Source organism: Monodon monoceros, unplaced genomic scaffold, assembly GCF_005190385.1.
Source record: "Monodon monoceros isolate NGI ecotype Baffin Bay Population unplaced genomic scaffold, NGI_Narwhal_1 Super_Scaffold_13, whole genome shotgun sequence".
NCBI classification, from domain to species: domain Eukaryota; kingdom Metazoa; phylum Chordata; class Mammalia; order Artiodactyla; family Monodontidae; genus Monodon; species Monodon monoceros.
In genome coordinates this window covers 41040999-41054754 of record NW_021703769.1, presented here as the reverse complement: position 1 = coordinate 41054754, position 13756 = coordinate 41040999, and the positions used below count along the sequence as shown (strand labels likewise).

Below are 13756 nucleotides of genomic sequence, written 5' to 3'. Positions count from 1 at the left end.
TGCGGTACACGGGCCTCTCACTGTTGTGGCCTCTCCTGTTGCGGAGCACAGGCTCCGGACGCGCAGGCTCAGCGGCCATGGCTCACGGGCCCAGCCGCTCCGCGGCATGTGGAATCTTCCCAGACCGGGGCACGAACCTGTATCCCCTGCATCGGCAGGCGGACTCTTAACCACTGCGCCACCAGGGAAGCCCTTCCATTTTTTTAAAATTAACTCTAGTTAATAAATAGAATCTCTAGTCCTAAATATATAGGAAAAAAATGTGGTTTTTTTGAGTTAGTACTAGAGATGAAAAGGTTTTACACCTGGCTTTAAAAAGTTATAAAACCCCACATTTTAATTATGCTTTATTTATAGTCAGTTGTCTGGGAGAGGTGAAATGGAAAATTTAGAGAAAATGATGCTACACAATCCTACAGTCTGAACAGTGATCGCTTTTCCTAGGAATTAAAACCTTCCACTACTACCTACCCATAAGACGCCGGCCCCTGTTTTTGTGAAAGCCACAGTCACAGCTGTGAATGCCACTGCCCACGGTTATAAGAAGCAAAGGTAAACTTGATGAGAAAAGAGGGGACATTATTATTCTTGCTTGGTTCAATTTGAATGTCTTCAGCATTACAGAGGAGACATGAGAGAATACAGACTCTTAAACTTAGGATGGATAACATCATGAACATTCTATTACATAGCTTGGCTGTCTTTTACAAAGTATAAGCACTTCAAAATATGATTTTTGGGGCTTCCCTGGTGGCGCAGTGGTTGAGAGTCCGCCTGCCGATGCAGGGGACACGGGTTCGTGCCCTGGTCCGGGAAAATCCCACATGCCGCGCAGCGGCTGGGCCCATAAGCCATGGCCGCTGAGCCTGAACGTCCAGAGCCTGTGCTCCGCAACGGGAGAGGCCACAACAGTGAGAGGCCCACGTACCGCAAAAAAAAAAAAAAATATATATATATATATATATATATATATATATAATATATATATGATTTTCTCTTGGCTATACTGGCAGGGCAGGGAAAGAAAATTGGCTTTTTGCCTGTTATCTTTCACTATTATGCCACTTCATACTGTCAGCATTTTCCTCTTAGGATCTTCCTGCCATCTTTAAATTGCTATAGTCCAAGAAAACATTTGTTAGAATTACATCTAAAATAAGAGTGACTAGGTCCTGAGTGATGGCCTGAGAAGATTTCCTATGGGTAAAGCTTATGAAATTTTTTATAGGGACCGGGCATATATATGAAGAACATTTTTAAAGGTATCTTCAGTTTCATGGTTAAATGTTGAGTAGAGAAAGTTGCCCAGTAAGTGAATTCTAATGAGTGGAAAGGGCTAGATACCACACTACCCAGATGATGAATGACAGACCATAGACAAGCAGCAAGCACAGACTGATGGACACTCTCACTTGGAGCCTACAATGGACCTCCACCAACTTCCAAACGGTCAGACATAGCATCCCTCTCCAGGGGTCCGATGGGCCAGGCTGTCCTCAGCAATCTCCTATACCACTGCCCAATGCCTCTTCCTCAGCAGGATGAAGCTCTTCCCCATTCTCTACAGCTCAGATTGGTCAGGTCACTGGCAGGCCCTGAGGAAGCCCTGATCACAGCAGCCAAGCTCCGAGCTGCACAGAGCAGTTTGTTTATGGGTGGCAGTGAGAGGTAAGCCGCAGTGTCCCCTCCTTCAGTCTAATGGGGTGAGTTGAAAGATTCGGCTGTCAGACCAGTGTGAGGCCTCATTTTTCTTCCCTGCCACATAGGGTGCCCCTTGCTGCAGCCAACATTTGATTGTGAGTAATTTGTCAGGGATGGCTGTACAATGGAAATGGAGAAATGGATTGCCAATTACAGCTGGTCTTCTCCGACTGCTTGGCAGACGAGGGCCTTTCTGCAGGGCTGACAGCCCTAGAGCACAGTGGATTTAGCCTGAGAGGGAAGGAACCCATTCTCAACTGAGTTTTAAAGATGAGGAAGGGGTCAAGGTGACTCATTTTTGTATTTACTTGCTGACGTTTGTCCTGGCCTTCTTGGCAAGCGCCATAGGAGGGAAAGCCAGTCTGAGGTTTGCTTTTTATTCTGTCCATTTAAAATGCTTTGTGCTTCTGATTTCAGTCTTAACAGCACAAATGAAAGGTGTGAAAGAGTTCATTCCATACTTCACACTGAAAAAGCCCAAAGGGAAGTGTATCTCTGACTCCCTCTGAGATGTTTAAAACATGCTGATGGTGGGCAAATGGCAGGCATGCCATCATTTTTTTCCTCTTATTTCCAAAAGACAATATGCAATTGCACATTGATAACTATCACAAAATAACTTGCTACTTACCCCCTCGTGGAAGAGATGAGCTTTTGCAATTTTAAAATTGTCCCAAAGGAAGAGGTCAGTAAATGAAGAAATGTCTTTAGCTGTCAAGCCCTATGTGTCTCATAATCAGATTTGCTTTCAGATGGTGAATGAAATGGACACCATCACATTTTGCACTTGTAGAAAATCATTGCCAAACTGACATCAATACTTATAATTCTGAGAAATCTCATGGTCCCTCAGAAATACCTGAGCTACAACTTGTGAACGGCTGCACTATTAATTTATTCTCAAATTACATGACCTGCTCATTTGTGGGGACAGGAGTAGGTAAAATAGGTCTGCTTTAGTGGGAAAATCTCATTGTCATTATCTTGTAAAGAACAGGCGAAAAATGGACGCAATTACTCAATAACAAGAAGATTAACAAAGAAAATCTTATCCTAAAATTTTCCTAGCAGCTATATTAAAACTGAGATACAGATGCACACATATCACATTCTCTCATATCTATACACAAGAGCACACACACACATAATAGGTGATATATTTTCTATTATTTATAACATATATGTGAATACATATAAACAGATATATACACACACATAGAGAAAATATATAATATCTATGAGATATAAACAATAAGTAATAATAGAAAAGTATTAGCTTGCAATTATAGATTCTAAAGAAATTTAAAAGCTACGGATTATTTGTGAAAGAAATAGGCAATAATTAATTAGATGCTCATTTAAAGTTATGGATATCCCCAAAATCATTTTTTAAAGAAAAAATTCATATTTTTCTTTAAACCAGTACACATACATAGGTACAAACATGTAATTATGCTTTAAAATATATACTACTTCTCATTCAGTGCCTTAAGCATATAAGGGCTTTAGTATAGATATATGCATATAGATATATGCATTTGTTTATACACATATGTATACGTGTATGCATACATATATGATATATAGTGCATAGCATATGCTATACAGTAAATATGTATGTATAAATAAATATACTTTATATAATATATATGCATATGTATATGTTTATGTGTATATATGTATGATATTTATGTATGTACACAAACATATATGTAAATAAATGGTTTAACATACATATGTCTGTTTGTTGAAAATGTGACCAGCTCACCAGAAGAAAATCTGGGAGAACTTCTAAAAATAATCTTGAAGTGGGAAGGCCTTCCTAAGTTGGAAACCGTGAAGAAAAAGACTGATAAAGTTGATTACATTTATAGGCTTATATATTCAGTGAATATTTTTTTTGAAAATGCACAAGAAATTCAACAATGGTTGCCTCTCAAGAGTGATACTGGCAGTTTCAGGTGGGAAGAGATTTTTTAAAACTTTATGACCTTTATACTGCTTTACTGTTTTTTGCCATATGCATACATTATTTTAATGATAAAAGTACACCTTTAAAAAATGTCCCTCCATCTCTTTTTCTCTTTGGTAACGTTAGTGCCATATCAGTGTTCAAGATGCTCTAGCCACATTTTTTCACTAGTCCTCTAAAGTCTGGGGTGGTGATCATGACCCTCTCGTCAGTTATTAGCCAAAGCAAAGTGGGGACCTGTGTGATTCATTTCAGTGTCATGGGTATTCATTCACTATCCATACTAGACATTAAGGGGACAGGGCTGCCAGCTGGTAACTCAGAGTCTAAACACTAGTGAATCGCTAGGTTTGGAAGTGGGGATGAAAAAATGAATAAGTGCTTCTAATGACTGGCTTGAGAGAAAAATCCTGAGGTACAGCGATCTGTCACTAGGCACTTTGCTTTTCCACTCTGAGTCATGCAACAGTCTTAGGGATGGTCCTCTAAGAGTAAAGATGGCCACTGGCAGGAACATTACCCTAGGATAACTGCAAGAGGATCAACGCAAACACCAAATCCTGGTTCTTTATAATAAAAGAAAAAGACTTATTTGCATGTACTATAAGAAAAGAAGAAAAAAAATCCTAGAATGAAATATAAAGACTCTAACTTATTATGTTGTCTGTGTTCAAAACCTGTTGTTTGCTGTTTGATATTTTTGGAACATATAATTCATATTCTCATGAGAAAATACTATACATTTTAATTCTGTTGTCTGGACAAGGCTCAAAGTGGTTTGATTTATAACAAATATAGAGCACAGAGCATATTTTTAATAGGAAATTGTGTACATTCATTTAACAGGAATTTACTCTTGAACATTCATCAGACACTGTGCTGGGAGCTGGGGACTTAGGCGTGAGCAAAACCAGATACTAACACTGATAAAATAAAACCCCAGTAAACGTAAGCTGCAGTTGTAATGAGTGTTGAGAAAGAGAACCATATAGGTGTTACAGAAACAAACTATAATTGATTCCTCCAAGGATTTCTATGGAAATGGACAAAAATTAGAAATGTAACAAATGATACAATTATTTATTCATTCTCAATATATTGATTTTAGTTTCCACTGATGTGTCTGCAAATTTTGCAAGAAGTATAGTACAAAAAATGTAAACACAATTGACGTAAGATCTAAATGTCTAAATATACTGGCTGACAACTAATAATAGGTCACTGTACTGATGCCTGAAGAATGCCATACTTTCAAATTTTTCAGGATTCAGGATTATAAAGGCATTTTAATAGAGCAGATACTATAAAAATCATCAACTATTCTTGCCAAATAGAGACTATCATTTTTCAAAAATATTTACCGATTCTGTGTAGAATCAAAGTGCTCCAGAATTAAATTACCTATGAGTGACCTGTTTGATTTAATTTGACTTTCTTTCCCCCTTGAGCAATGATATCTAGAAGGCCATCATAATTCAATGCCCTCTTCTTGCTACATAAAAGAATCATAGTCAGACATGTGGAATACAAGGCACACTAAATTTCCAATCTCCTTTGTAGTTAGGTTGGTCATGAGACCAATTTCCCTCCAATGAAACGGAGATGAAAGTGGTAAGTGCTACCCTGAGTCCAGGGACCATCAGATAGGATGTGTGCCCATCCTACGTGTTTCTTTCATTAGAAACGAGAAAGGTAACCATATGAGAACAATGCCTTATGAAAGGCAGAACGATTACTTAACACCACCGCAGATTAATGTTGCCTTGAATGATAGAGTGGAACAAATCCTCCCCAAGCAGAATGCTCACTTTGGAACTACTTGCATAGAAAGAAATCAACATCTATATACACTAAGCCACTCTGTTTTGGAGCCTCTTTGTTACAGCAGCTTAGCTTTACCCTAACTAATATAGTCTCTTTCAAATGCATTTCAAGACGTTTTCTTAAAAATAGCATCATTGACTACAAAGGATTTGACACGAAAATCATTGTCCTAAAGAGCTAAACATACTTGACTTCTCTAAGAGCTTTCAGAATTATTTTTGAATTCCTTTCTAAAGAGAGCTGAGCTACGTTTATTTAAAGTCACCCTTTAGATACAAGTATGTATAAGGAGCAAATAAAAAGGAGTGTCATTCAAGACTGGATGAGAAAAATGAGCAAGCGCATGGAAATTATTCCACTGATCAAATGGAAAGTGTGGTCCATTCTTAGGAAGTTCTTTAGGGAGAGCTCCCAGTTTTCAACATGGCTGAAAGATATTCCCAGGGTTCCTGTTAAATGGATGGGCTTTGTAATTTACTGAAGTGGTTTTCCTATTTCCTTAAAAGACTTACTGCTTTGATACTTCTCCTATAAGAAAAGCCATTTTTAAAATGTAATATAATAATATATGGCAGCTTCTGAGGATGGGGTGACTTGGAATTCATTTCTGCATTCTAGTCCTAAGGCAAATTTTTACCTTGACACAGTTGCAAAGAGGTAGACATGCAGACCTCAGAAACAGTAATAAAGTTGTAATCTTTATTACTTTTTGAAACACTTAATCTTTTAATAAAGTCCTCAAATTGTTCAATTTGAACAGAACACCAGGGAGAATGACACTGGTTTCTGCAGTACCAGAAGGCTAGGTTTCCAGGATTTTCATTTCTTTCGGCAGATCCCCTGGGGGAATCCTGCCCATGGGTCTCACTGTCATTTTTTTTTTTTTTTTTTGCAGTACGCGGGCCTCTCACTGTTGTGGTCTCTCCCGTTGCGGAGCACAGGCTCCGGACGCGCAGGCTCAGCGGCCATGGCTCACGGGCCCAGCCGCTCCGCGGCATGTGGGATCCTCCCGGACCGGGGTACGAACCCGTGTCCCCTGCATCGGCAGGCGGACTCTCAACCACTGCGCCACCAGGGAAGCCCTCACTGTCATTTTTATGTAAGCTGAACTAGCATATTTTGTTGCTAGGTGCTTGAAACTCTTTTCCAGCGCAAAGGTAGTACTTTTGGTTTCTTAGTTTGATGCATTTTTATTATTAAAGACTCATGTAGTTTAGAGAGAGTAAAAGGGGAGTTTGTACCACATTTTGTGGGATGGATGTATAAATGTGTACATGTGTGACTGAATTTGCTAGAACTGTCTATTCAAATGATAAGCACTCAGAGGATTAGAAACAATAGCTATAATTTCATTGTCTGTTAAACTCTTTCTCCAGTGCTTCATAAGGATCAGTTCATAAAATATTATTCAAATGTGATAGAATTAAGATGGGTTTGTCCCCCGCACTGTATTTTCCCAAAGGGAAGTAAGGTATGCTGATTCTAATGTTACTTCCCTTTGAGGGCCAGCAATTAACTCAAGGATTGCCAAGAACAATAACACTTCCTACAGCGGGAATAATGCTCCCAGGACAAAAAACACAGGATGTCATAGAAGGGAATTTATGAGAGAAAAAAGAGTCATCATTAGACCACCTGAAAGGAAGTTTTCAAAGCAAATGGAAATATCAAAGGGAAGAGAAGAAAGCCAGAGGGAGGAGGGGAGCTTTCAGGGGGATGAAAGGGAGGGGCACACATTTTTGTCAATTTTGCTCTGGTTTCCAAATGCATTACATAAGATAACTCTTCCAGCAAGCCCAGAATTGCACAGCCATGGTTGTCACACCCTCTGAAACCTGTCAGCATTTAAACCTGACAGAGGGCATGCCCTTAGCATTGCCATTGCAGAACGCTTTGGTTTTTTTCCAAGTCATGTCTGTGAATTTAGACATATGTAGTGATAAAAATATTTGCCAAGTATATATAAGGTTAACAAAACATCACGTAGATCTCCTTTTTTTTTACCAGTTAGAAGCAGAAGAGCGAACTTGAATGCAAATGAGGGAGGATTCAATTAGAAAGTTGTGTTCTGGCAGCATTTCACGGAAAGCAGAGGGAGACCGGGTGCTTTGATAGAAACAGGCCTTCCACGTTGATAACAGAAATCTAATGAATAAATATGGGAGCTGCTTTCACTAAGTTATGCTGCACTTAAATTTTTCCCACAGATTTCCAGCCAATAACTCAATGTCTGAAATTCCTTCCTCTCTAAAAACACCATCTTGTACCTGGAAAGGAAGATTGAAGTTTTTTATTTTTTCCTCCAGAAAGAATATTTTCCCAATTACTCAAGGGATACACTTTTCCACCTGGACTTCATTTCTGTTAACTATATTGACTCTCATAAAATAGACGAAAATTATTTTTGCTGTTCACTTCTCAGTAAAAATTCCATTGCTATGGATCATGTCTAGCCTCTTGTGTTAAACTTATTAGCACCAGAGTATCCAAGCTGGGCTCAAAGGGCAGAAGGCACACGCAAGATCTGAAATGTTCATCAGGGAAGTTCAAATCTATCCCTCTGAGTCCGGTTTCGTGGCCAAATCAAACCTCTAACTGGGATCTGGGAGTTTAAAGACCCTGTAAGCCTCATCTGGATCTATTTTTCCAAAAGTAACACAGCCCTTGCTTTGGTATTTTACCAAATGTGGCTTTCCAACCTGAGTGTAAGCAGGCGGTCTGGTGCCCTGTGGAACCATCCTGGAAACATTACATTGGGGCAGCAACAGCGGTGGCTGAAAATCAGACTGGAAAATTCTGGCTCCTCGTCCAGGGAAACTTGAGACCAGGCGGGGCCTGCTCCCATTGTATTTCTCCCTTAAATCGGGCTGAGTCACAGGGCAGATCGTTTTCAGTCTGTGCTCTGCAAAAAGGTACAGATGGTTTTGTCTCCAAAAGGCTAGGATGAAGGAGAGGCTGGGAGAGTAACTGGTTTCCGCCATGGTCTCCAGTGTCCCAGAAATACTGGTGTGCCCGCATCCTTGCAGACATGCTTGGAGTATGGTGATGATTCCACAAAATGCAAATGCTTACTGTTGACACTGCCCTGGTATGAGATCATCTTGGCAATTAAATAACTCAAACCCCTTCCAAAGATGGCTCTACCATAGTCAAAATTTTTGTTCTGATAGAAGAATTAGAGTTACATTGAGTTTTGGGGACAGAAATCTAAAAGTGAAGGTCAATCCAAAGCAAAGAGGTATCTGAGAAATTACAGCAGATGGGGAGGGGGCTGGGACTAGGACATGTCAGGAAAAGTCGGGATAGGGCCTCAGAGCAGCAGGTACCTCCCTGAGAGACCACCATCCCATGGGCTATGATAAATAACAAAGCGTTTTGTTTTGTTTTGTTGAAGTGAAGTAGAGTGCTGTATTTATCTTGGTTTTCTTTTTCAAGAAAACTTTATTGGAGTATAGTTGATTTACAATGTTGTGTTAGTTTCAGATGTACAGTAAAGTGAATCAGTTATACATATACCCAAAGAAGACATACAGATACCTTGGTATTCTAAATGAACAAATTCTTGAGTTTTCATTTCCTCTTGTGAAGGTGGACACTGCCATGCTTACAGATATCATTCCTAGTTTGAGAGTGTTTTTTAGAAGCACATTTGTTTTTCCTAAAATAGAGATGTTTGCCCACTAAGAAAATACCAACCAGGTAGCTTTCTCTGCCTGTTATCTTGCCAATCAACAATTCTGCTTCTTGTATCATCAGTTAGGCAAGAATTGGGGTTATAATCATTATTGTTGTCATCAAACAGCAATTATTTCCTGAGCTTCTCTGGGAGACACAATGCTAGATGGTGGGTGCACGTAGAATATGCACAAGTGAATCCCTGCTCATGAAAAAAGCTCCAGATTGGCTATGAACTCAGGATATATTAAAAAAAAAAATCTATGGAACAATATGAAGAGGCAGTTGTTAATTGTCCAGATTACAAATGCTGAAAGAGTTCAAAAGATGTAATGACCGTCAAGATTTGGCATATTCAAGGAAGACTTCTCAGAGATCAAGCTTCAACCTATATAAGTGTGTGTGGTGTGTTTTTGTTTGGGGATTGGGGTAGAGAATAGTGGTGGTGATGGTGTGTGTGAGTTTGGTGCTTGTGGGTGTGTTATAAGGAAGGGGCACAGAATTGGACCTGGGAAGGCACATGCCAGGTTCTGAGACTCATCAGCTCATCCGTGTGTAAGAGAAAATGTGTCCACGATGGGTGGATGTCAAGAAATTTCTCAAACTATATTCTGGAGAATACACTAGTCCTGAGAAAGTGTGAGAGAAGAATAATTTCTATGGACAATTAACCCTAGGAAATACTACAAAGTAAATTCCCCCTTTTCAAGATGCAAAGGCAAAGGTACATATAAAATTCTTGGCACAGCAACTCACATCCTCAAGAAGAGATTCTTTTTCCCCTCTTCACAAATTTTGAAAGCGCTGGTTTAGGGAGATACATAAATTGCCTATTGTTCAGCATAGAAAGAGTCTACAAGTAACAGAATATGATCAAAGGCCCCTGAGCAGATGCAAAACATGCACCAAGCGTTAGTTTAGAAAAATTCATGTAGTGAGGTTTAGAATATGGAATAAGAAGGCAAGGCCTGGAACCAGGAGACTGCTCTGAATATTGGCTCATAATCCACCACGCATGACTTACAAAGTGTTGGGAGTATTATTTGCCTGCTTTTAATTTTTTTTTTCTTTTTAGCTGTGGACTACTTTCTTCAAATAAAGTATTCTTTCAAATGCCAATAAGTAAAGATAAAAGTAAAATTGATCTAGATAATAGAGGAGGCAGAACTAAGTTCTGAATAAGAGCAAGAAAACAAGTGATCCATAAAATATGAGTACTTAGGAGAGAATCAAGGGCTGATCAGAAAGCTATAGTTTCACAAGGGACATATGGCATAATTTTCAAGTTGCAAAATGCTAAATAGTTCATAAAGAGACCTGGAGTAATGTAAACATTATTAAAAATCTCATGGAGCTAAAAGTAATTCTAGGTCTCAAGCACAGGTGAGTCTAACCAAAGACAACATGGCACCTGACTTTGCAGGTATCAGCCTCACTTTGAAATTTACTCAGAAACTAGAGGGGAAGAGAGATGAGTAGCCAGGACTTGAAAACTAAATTCTTTGACCTAGCTTTGTGAAAACTGACTGAGCTCATGTGGTGGAAACCCTCCAAGGCTGTGACATGACTCCCTAACAGTGCCTTTCTCAACAGTCTTCAATATTCCCCTCCCACCCAACACAATGCTGTATTGACCTGGTTATTATATACACTGAGCCATGTTACTGTAAGGAGGAATCCCTGTCCTTCAGGGATTGAAATTAACCAAGGGCCACTTTAGTTTTGATTTAGTTTCTACTATGCTCTCTCAGCCTTTCATTTTAGCGTCCCTCCTCAACTTCCTTTACTTCTCTATTTCCTTTTCCTGCCATTTCCCCCTTTCTTAATGCATCCTGTTAAATTCAGCTTCTGAAAGTCTTTGTACATTACCACAGGATTCTCAGAGACACAATGGACATCGACAATATGACATAGGGTTGTTTTCGGCAGTTGGGTTTTTGCTCGTTTTTTTATCAAGGAAAATAAAGACTGTCATGAGAGAACGTTTTCAAAAATCAGAACCATTTCTGTGGTGGAGTCTGATTTGCTTTTAGACAAGGTGAAATGAAGATCTGGGTGCTTGACCAAGTAAAACTTTGCATGTAATACTTCCTTTAAGCAAATATATAAGTAAGAGTTATAACTGGGTATCTGTGAGGCAGAAAGAGTGGCCATGATGGGGATAATGGTGCAGATGGTCCAGCTTAGTGCACTGGCCCAGTGTCCAATGTGTTTCCACAAAGACAGGCTATAGTGGAATCCAGAGAGAAAAAAGCATGCCTTAAATTTTTAAATAATGTCGCCAAATCTTTCCCCATTTAGTTTGATTCAGGCCTCCATTTTCCACTTTACTCTCACCAAAACCTTCAAAAAAAAAATACCACATTAAGAGGAAATAAGTCTCCTACCTTTGATATCACTTTAGCTATCCTTCCCCTATAGTGATGAAGTTAAATAATTTTTAACATGTGTACATATTTTATTTTTCATTTAAGAGTCTCCACGTGAGAAGTCTGAGCTCAGAAATGTTGTAATCTATTTTGCTTGATCAGAAAACCCTAAAACGAAAAACTCTGTTTTACCTGAACGTGCAAAACAGATTTATTAACGGCCTGAGATAAAAAGCATAGGGATATGTCATTGTAGGTAGAATATTTAGAGAGCTTTAGTCTAGTGAAAACAAGTAATGATAAAAACATTTTGCTTCGGGCTTCCCTGGTGGCGCAGTGGTTGAGAGTCCGCCTGCCGATGCAGGGGACCCGGGTTCGTGCCCCGGTCCGGGAAGATCCCACATGCCGCAGGAGCGGCTGGGCCCGTGAGCCATGGCCCCTGGCGTCCGGAGCCTGTGCTCCACAGCGGGAAGGGCCACAGCAGTGAGAGCCCCGCGTACCGCAAAAAAAAAAAAAAAAAAAAACATTTTGCTTCCATCTGTAAGTGAAGCAGCCACTACTTAAAACAATCTATCAATACCAGAAAAAAAAAATTGCATCTTATTAGAAGTATTTGTTTTTATTGTCACATATTTGGTTTTTTTAATTTAAATATACAGACATATACGTGTGTGCATTCTAACACTTCTATTATTTTGTAATTCACAACAAAATAATGGTAATGTTAGGTTTTATATGCATTATGATTCATCTAACAGAAAAACCTGACTTTATTAAAGAAAATACTATTAGAGGTCAGATCCTACTAGAGCAAAATTTTCACCTAACAAAAGACGTTAAGCCACAGTGCATCTAATCATTGCACATGGTATGCAGTACAACTAAATTCAACAACACAAAAAAATATCCAAATAGCCTCTCAAGATTCCTCAATGGGATTTGACCTGCATTTTGAGTCTCTTTAAATCACAGCAGACTATATCCATCAGAGGACCTCTTATTTTTCCTGTTAACCTTGATTTTAACAACAAAATAAAGAAATATAAACATTACCAAAAGATAGATCACTTACCATAAATGCCTGTTGAGATGCAGGGAAATGCCTGTGAATAAACCACAAAAATAACGATAAATTTTAAAGGCACGATTCTGCTCGAACCTGACATCATCTATTTCAACATCTGTTTTGCTTGATAATGGGATGCCCTCTACCCACATACTCTGAGCTCTGAACCCCACTCAGCTGGAATAGGAGACATCACGGAAATGCCATATTTGATTAACTGAAAAATTTTCTTTACCAGCAATTATGCCAGCTCACAAAAACCAACGGTTAAATTTACAGGAATCTTGGGAACGAATTGTTAAACAATTATTAAGAAATTAAATCACATAAACCTTCAATGAGCTAAGTTATATCTAAAACAAATAGTCATCATCGCTTCCTTGTGCCACATTTTACTATTACCTCTGCTTTTAAGATGACTATGTCTGTCATACGTGTCTGGTGGAAACACTACATACCAGTATGCTACTGGGCATCCTGTCCCAGCTCTGTGTTAAGTAAGTGACATCGTGTTGGTGATGTAAAATCTGAAAATATCAATCAACGTTCATGGTGCACTATACATGTGGGTCAACTGAAACCAGAAGTTGGCTATGGATACAAAATTTTGATAAAATTTAACAAAAGGATTCTGTAACAATCAACTGGCTAAACAGAATTTCTAAGAGAGGGTATTGTGTAGTCTATTCTTATATTTAAGTTGCGTGCTATACATTCTTTGTATCAGTAAAATTTAAAAATAAACTTACAGACATGCACACAAATTTTTTTGAGTCACTTTTTAAACTGGCAAACCACTGCTTATGCCATATGCTATGGATTGAATGTTTGTGTCCACCCAAATGTATATGCTGAAACTCTAATGTGATGGTATTTGGAGGTGAGATGTTTGGGAGTTAATTAGATCATGAGGGTTGAGCCCCCATGATGGGATTAGAATTCTTAGAAGAGCAAGATAGCTAGCAAGCTCTGCTGTCCACCAGGTGAAGTAGAATGAGAAGACAGCCACCTGCAAACCAGGAAGTGTGCCCTCACCAAACACCAGATCTGCTGGCACCTTGATCTTTGACCTCTCAACCATGAGAAATGAATGTTTGTTGTTTAAGCCACCCGGCAATTTGTTATAGCAGCCCGAATTGACTAAGACAC

At 39.1% G+C, this 13756-nt stretch overlaps 1 protein-coding gene across 5 annotated transcripts in view; it reads right to left on the bottom strand.

Moving 5' to 3' along the window:
* Positions 1-13756, bottom strand: part of MACROD2 (mono-ADP ribosylhydrolase 2) — a 1974865-nt gene that overhangs the window by 581313 nt on the left and 1379796 nt on the right. For all 5 annotated transcript variants that reach the window (XM_029221509.1, XM_029221512.1, XM_029221511.1 and 2 more), the window contains exon 7: positions 12614-12644. In XM_029221509.1, the coding sequence (XP_029077342.1) occupies positions 12614-12644 (31 nt within the window). The remainder of the gene's footprint in view (positions 1-12613; positions 12645-13756) is intronic.